We start from the raw sequence: 7,501 nt of genomic DNA on the forward strand, positions 1-7,501 counted from the left end.
GACCTCGTGATCCGCCCGTCTCGGCCTCCCAAAGTGCTGGGATTACAGGCTTGAGCCACCGCGCCCGGCCCAAAAATCACTCTTTTAAAAAATGTACCACACAGTAAGAAGTGAATGGCTTCAATATAATCACTTGTATCTACCAATTTCTCACTTCTGCTTCCAAGAAGCCCATGGTAGTAGAAAAGGCTTTATTACAAAGACCCTCAAAAATTATTCCTCAACATGGTATATTTGAAATTTTGAGAAAATGTCCCTGTCCTGTAGGAAAAGGAATAAAATATGAGCAGCAGCATTATTATGTAAGCATCAACTATTACAAATTTATTTTTATTTATTTATTCTTTGGAGACAGCGTCCAGGCTGCACTACGGTGGCATTATCTCAGTTCACTGCAGCCTCCAACTCCTGGGCTCAAAAATTTCTCCCACCTCAGCCTTCTGAGTAGCTAGGACTAGAGGAGGTATGTGCCACCGCACCCAGCTAATTTTTGTTTTTTTGTGGAGACAGGGTTTCACTCTGTTGCCCAGGCTTGTCTCAAACTCTTGGACTCAAGTGATCCTCCTGCCTCTACCTCCCAAAGTGCTAGGACTGCAGGTGTGAACCACTGCACCTAGCCAAGCATCAAGTATTACATCATTATCTGAAAGCTGCTAACTGTCCTAAAACATATACAAGGAAATTTCATATAATCTCTAAGATTACCAGTGAGTAGATCTGAACACAAATTCTATGTGGACTCGAATACCAGTTTTGCCAAACACATCACACTTCATCAGCTGTATCATCTTACAATGCAAAGTAAATGAAAGACATATTAATTTTGAATATGTTTATAGCACCAGACAAGCAAATAAAATGAAAAATTAACATGTTATTACATTTTCTCTTCATTTTATCAAAATACTTACACTCTTTGTATGAATTCTGGAAAAAGTAGTATATGGTGCCAAAAACTTAGAAGATGCACTTTCCTTTGGACATGAAATATGAATGCTTTTCTAAACAAAGAGGAAAAGATGAGATTCATCAGTAAAACTCCTCCAATGTATTATAATTAAAGCCTCTTAAAGAAAACATTAGGACTACAGGACATTCTCATCTTCTCAGTGTACCCTCTCTCATCGTCCTTTCCCACCCCACAAAACTATCCCTCCCCTATAGATCAGCAGTCCTTTTAAACTGCTGAGGGCTACAGTGTAATTTGGTATCGCTAAGATGCCATTATCTTTTTATGTTGAAATAAACTGCTGCACAGAAGACAGACAAGCAATATGATACAACCAACAAGCATTAGAGCATTAGTTTTCAGAAGAAAATCTAATACCAATACTCTCAACTGGCAGCGGGGCAAGGAACAGGATCAGCAGAAGAGGACATAAAGAGATATAAGGAAACTCAGCACCAGCCCCCAAGCCTAGGTCTTAAAAGACAAGTCTAAAAGTACACTTGCTGTCTATAAGAACTTTCAGAGAGAATGTTAGACTACTGACATTTACAATGACCAGATGAAATTGGTAAAGTAAATTATGGTACACCCATAAAATGTGTAGGCCTGGGTCAGGCTTGCAGTGCCTACTCCCTGCTTAGACTTAAATTAACTGTACATGTGCATAGACTGGTTATTGTAACACAGTTATATTTTGATGCCCCATGTGTTCTACCTAGTCATTACCACCTGTCTTTCAACTACTGTAGGAAGATAACACTGGTGGCATATTAGGAAAGTATGCTTAGAACTAGATGTTAGATTCAGGAGACATGACTTGCTAAAGGCCATCTGTAACCATTTTAGATAAGAATATTGGTGTTTCAAGGTAGCATGTGTAGAGGTTAAAAAAAAGGCTTGGTGGCTTAGCGCGGTGGCTCACGCCTCTAATTCCAGCACTTTGGGAGGCTTAGGCGGGAGGATCACGAGGTCAGGAGATCAAGACCATCCTGGCTAACACAGTGAAACCCTGTCCCTACTAAAAATACAAAAAAAATTAGCCAGGTTTGGTAGTGGGCGCCTGTAGTGCTAGTTACTCGGAGGCTGAGGTAGGATAATGTGAATCTGGGAGACGGAGCTTGTAGTAAGCCAAGATCGTGCCACTGCACTCCAGCCTGGGCAACAGAGTAAGACTCCGTCTCCAAAAAAAGACTTGGTAAACTCTCCCTCAAGGACTCTTGCAATATGACAGCCCCTTACTCTAACCAGCATAATACCAATACTATCACCTAAGTATAGATCTCTTATAAGGAATTGAGGAGCTACACTCACCAAAGGACCCCTAACCTTTTATCTCTTCTGTAGTAGTACTTCAAAATCTCTGGTAATTCTTTTTGTTTTTTTTTGAGACGGAGTCTCCCACTGTCGCCCAGGCTGGAGTGCAGTGGCACAATCTGCAAGCTCTGCCTCCCGGGTTCACGACATTTTCCTGCCTCAGCCTCCTGAGTAGCTGGGACTACAGGCACCCACCACCACGCCTGGCTAATTTTTTTTTTTTTTTTTTTGGTATTTTTAGTAGAGACAGGGTTTCACTATGTTAGCCAGGATGGTCTCGATCTCCTGACTTCGTGATCCACCCACCTCGGCCTCCCAAAGTGCTGGGATTACAGGCGTGAGCCACTGCACCCGGCCAAGTCTCTGGTAATTCTTCAGGACAATGAAAATGACTTCAGTAATCAAAGTTTTCTGAATCTCCTTATATCCAACAAGCACAGGTCCTGTCACAGTTCATTAGAAAGAATGGTTTCAAAGTCAAAATATTCTCATCATTGAATCAGTATGTTCTTTACAGATCTACTCCTTTAAAATGACAATTAGACTATCTACACAAACAGCACTTTCTTAGCCAGCATATCCATGCCTGGCTGCCCGCAGGCCTTTCTTTAAATGAGTTTTTGCTTCTAACTGCATGACAAAGCCCATATAGCTGCAAGAGTGCTGGCCTGGATTTGGAACTACCTTTTGTACCAGAAACTAAAGTGTCAGCTAAATTCTCTTGGCTGAATATTCATACTAGCAAGGATGCAAGGAGTTTCAAAAGCTTAGTGTTTAGGCCTCTGTAAGAATTGGGTTAGCTCTCAGAAGACTTCATTTCTTTGAAGCTATGTGACAGATTTCAATAATCAGTTCTTTTCTCCTACTTTGCAATCTTGCAAATCAACCAACAAACAGACTATCCACAAACAGACTATGAAGGAAGATAAATGTTAAAATATCTTCCAATATTAGCAGTGGACAATCATGCTGTTAATGAAAATGAAAATATTTTAAAGAAAAACTGCAAGAGAGATCAGAACAGACAAAATCCAAGTGGAAAAAGTGTGAGTATGCTGAACTGAGATAAAATTCTAAGTCAAACATTTTTATCCTCCAGGGTTAGACATTTAAGCACAATGACAGATCTACTGTTTAAGAGAACAGTGTAGCAATATCAAATAGCAAAGTGACTCATGGCAGTTAGGAAACAAATGAATGTTCAACTATAAGCACTTACTGTCTGAACCCACCTAGCAGGTTCACAGCAAAAATTAGCAATCATGTTTGAAGTGATAAGGACTGTATCCAGGTCTGAGTATGAAGGGAAGAAAGACGTCAGCACCCAAGCTGTGCAAAAACACCTGAGAAAAACGTAGGCTTGCATGGTAGTGCTAAACTTGGAATCAACAGAACTGGGTTTCAATTCCAGCATACAGTCTGTCTTTGATTATTAGAGATTAATTAACCTCTCTGAGTTTGTTTGCCTATCTGCAAAATGAAAATTTAAAATGCCAATCCCACAGGATTGTTATGGTAAAACAACCAAAACTAACTTTTTTAGTATTTTATAGATTCATCCACATGCAGTCTCGTTCCCCATTAACCATTCTAGGAGATAGATTACGATCTCAGCTTTATTGATGAGGAAACTGAGACCCAGAGAACTAAGTTATTTGTCCAACATCACATAGCTAATAAGTGTCAGAGTTAACTAAGACTTAGATCTTCTGACACCTATAATACCCATAGCTGTTTATGAAAAACAAATATGAAATATATAGTAACATGTAGCCTATTACCTGGCCCAAAGAGAGTAATGAATGAACATTTGCTAAAAATCTTATGTAAAAAACAAAGTATTCTCTATTCTTGTTAGTATACCCAAAATATTTTTTATAACTAAAAAGTTTAATTACACAAAAAACGAAAAATGAAACAAAAGGCTGGTCCACCCTTAAGGAATCATCTCACCTTAGGGAATGAATGAACATTTGCCAAAAATCTTATGTGAAAAATGAAGTATTCTCTATTCTTGTAAGTATATCCAAAGTATTTTTATAATTAAAAAGTTTAATTACACAAAAAATGAAAAATGAAACAAAAGGTTGGTCCACCCTTAGGGAATCATCTCATCAGAGCATACTAACTGCAGCAGTAGGAATTAGTAGGGAGAGGCAAATCATGGGTGCACCAATGCTTTGCTTACCCATCTACTCACCTCAAAGACAAACAAGAAAAACTGTTAAGTACTATTAATGTAGACTCTTCATCAAGGCCTCAACAGATATGGATTATAAGGCTACATTGTTCAGTGTAGTAGGTAACAGCCATATCAGGCAACTGAGAACTACTTGGATACAGGCATATGTTTTCAACTGTAAATTTTATAAAACCGAAATACAGATCAAGTATTTCTAATAAAAATTAGAGTCTGAACTAAGCTGTAAAAGTAAAATATACATGGAGTTTTGAAGACTTAATAAGAAAAATAAATGTAAAATATCTCTAGTAATTTTTAGTAGTATTTACAGGTTGAAATAATGTTTTAGGTATACTGGGTTAGATCAAATATATTATTAAAATCAATTTCAGCTAGGCGTGGTGGCTCATGCCTGTAATCTCAGCACTCTGGGAGGCCAAGACAGGTGGATCACGAGGTCGGGAGTTCAAGACCAGCCTGGCCAACATGGTGAAACCCCATCTCTTCTAAAAATGCAAAAATTAGCTGGGTGAGGTGGCGGGTGCTTGTAATCCCAGCTTCTAAGGAAGCTGAGGCAAGAGAATTGCTTGAACCCGGGAGGCAGAAGTTGCAGTGAGCCAAGATCGTGCCATTGCACTCCAGCCTGGGTGACAGAGCAGGACTCCATCTCAAAAAACAAAACAAAACAAAAACCAATTTCATCATTTATTTTTATCTCTATAATGTGGCTACTAGAAAATTTTAAATTACACATACATCTTGCATTATCAGAGCTGATATAAGGGAAGTAAGAGGACGTTTGATGGCACTTAAAAGTATATGTAACTACAAGAGAAAAAGAAAACTATTGACACTCACAGGCAGCAAAAACTATGATTCTCATACAAATGAAGTAGAGATACACGATAATCATATAAATATCTAAAGTAGACGTATGGGTAGTACCATAGTTTTAAATATCATGCCATCTAGAAGATATAAAAACATACCTTATTTATTTCATTCACAATAAATCCTTCTGAAGCTGTAACCTCTGGGGTGCCATCTAGGCCAATTCCTTGACAAGTTAGGCTGCCATACAAAGACGGTTTCCCTATATGGTACAAAAAAAGCATGTCTCAAAAAATAAGAAAAATTTAGTATTTTTCTCTTTGAAGACCCAATTTGGGCATCTGTATAAATAGTAAACCCATGAAATTGGCCCATGAAAGAAAAACAGGTACCTGTGTTAAAAGTCAGGTGAAGTAAAAAGAGAATTAGATTAGGTGTCTTAGCCTGTTTAGTGTTGCTATAAAGGAATACCTGAGGCTGGGTAATTTACAAAGAAAAGAGGTTCATTTGGCTCACGGTTCTGCAGACTGTACAAGAAGCATGGCACCAGCATCTGCTTCTGATGAGAGCCTCAGGCTGCTTCCACGCATGGCAGAAGGAGAAGGGAGCCAGTGTGTGCAGAGATCACATGGTGAGAGAGGAAGTAAGAGAGAGGAGGGGGATACCAGGATCTTTTCTACAATCAGCTTTCTCAGGAAAGAACAGCGTGAGAACTCAGTCACTCTCACTCCCCAGGGAGGACATTAATCTATTCATGAGGTGTCTGCCCCCATGACCCAAAACATCCCCCATTAGGCCCTACCTCCAACACTGAGGATTAAATTTCAACATGAGATTTGGAGGGGTCAAACATCCAAACTATCGCACTAGGCAACTCTAATTTGAAAGGGAATACACTTTCAAGACTAAAATACATATTCTATTTTTTTTTTTTTGTCTGAGATGGAGTCTCGCTCTGTCACCTAGGCTGGAGTGCAGTGGCGCGATCTCGGCTCACTGCAACCTCCGCCTTCCGGGTTCATGCCATTCTCCTGCCTCAACCTCCTGAGTAGCTGGGACTATAGGCACCCGCAACCACACCCAGCTAATTTTTTATATTTTTAGTAGAGATGGGGTTTCACCATGTTAGCCAGGACGATCTCAATCTCCTGACCTCATGATCCGCCCGCCTCGGCCTCCCAAAGAGCTGGGATTACAGGTGTGGGCCACTGCGCCTGACCTGACTAAAACACATTTTCAAGACTAAAAAAGAACAAAGATTTAGCGATTTGATACAGCATTTGTAGAGAGGGCTGCTAGAGTGATCTCAACCTGATGTAACTGGCTGTGAAATGTAATTCTTCCAGGATGAAAGGTGAAGATCAATATGCATACATGTATTTATCCACAGTATATACATATAATACACAGTAAAGAATTAAGCTTCAGTAACCTGTAAAATTTGCCTAAGTAGAATACTGATTTTGCAGAGATGTGGGCTAAGTAAGATATTATCCTACACATAAGCACACGCAGATGATAAAATGAAGTTAAAAACTGTTTCCATTCTTCTTCTACACCTTATATGTTAATGTCCAAAACAGCCCATATAACACACTGTTTACATGCCTGACTTGCCCAACAGACTGTGAAGTCCTTGAGTCTAGCAGGGTGCTACATTCATTTATTATTCAGTAAATAAATGTTGAACCAAACTGAAGTTACAGAAAAAAGAAGTAAAAATCATCATGGATTCACACAAGACTGGGAGGGCTTTCTTTTTAAGACGGAGTTTCATTAGTGTCGCCCAGGTTGGAGTGCAATGGCACAATCTCAGCTCACTGCAACCTCCACCTCCTGGGTTCAAGCAGTTCTCATGCCTCAGCCTCCCAAGTAGCCGGGTTTACAGGCGCCTGCCACCACACCTGGCTAATTTTTGTATTTTTAGCAGAGACGGGGTTTCACCATATTGGCCAGGCCGGTCTCGAGCTCCTCCCCTCAGGTGATCACCCACCTCAGCCTCCGAAAGTGTTGGGATTACAGGTGTAAGCCACCACGTCCGGCCGGGAGGGCTTTCTAGAGAGTATGGGACTTGCGTAGGATCCTCAAAGAAAGATAGGAGCTGGCTAGGAAGAACATAAGGGAAAGAAAACTCCAAGGCCGGGCGCGGTGGCTCAAGCCTGTAATCCCAGCACTTTGGGAGGCCGAGACGGGCGGATCACGAGGTCAGGAGATCGAGACCATCC

General features: G+C 40.3%; 1 protein-coding gene across 5 annotated transcripts in view; it reads right to left on the bottom strand.

Annotated features, from left to right (window-relative positions):
* PAAF1 (proteasomal ATPase-associated factor 1) overlaps positions 1 to 7,501 on the bottom strand; it is a 60,096-nt gene that overhangs the window by 37,511 nt on the left and 15,084 nt on the right. For 2 of the 5 annotated variants that reach the window (XM_011953017.1, XM_011953016.1), the window contains exons 3-5: positions 5,793 to 5,852; positions 5,435 to 5,538; positions 912 to 1,001 (exon numbers count right to left, since the gene is read on the bottom strand). In XM_011953017.1, coding sequence (XP_011808407.1) covers positions 912 to 1,001; positions 5,435 to 5,538; positions 5,793 to 5,829 — 231 coding nt within the window. In that variant the 5' untranslated portion in view covers positions 5,830 to 5,852. Of the gene's footprint in view, positions 1 to 911; positions 1,002 to 3,482; positions 3,933 to 5,434; positions 5,539 to 5,792; positions 5,853 to 7,501 lie in introns of those variants that run through there. The other 3 variants (XM_011953018.1, XM_011953015.1, XM_011953014.1) reach the window with 2 other exon arrangements.

The sequence above is a fragment of the Colobus angolensis genome, unplaced genomic scaffold, assembly GCF_000951035.1.
Source record: "Colobus angolensis palliatus isolate OR3802 unplaced genomic scaffold, Cang.pa_1.0 Scaffold355, whole genome shotgun sequence".
Classification (NCBI taxonomy): domain Eukaryota; kingdom Metazoa; phylum Chordata; class Mammalia; order Primates; family Cercopithecidae; genus Colobus; species Colobus angolensis.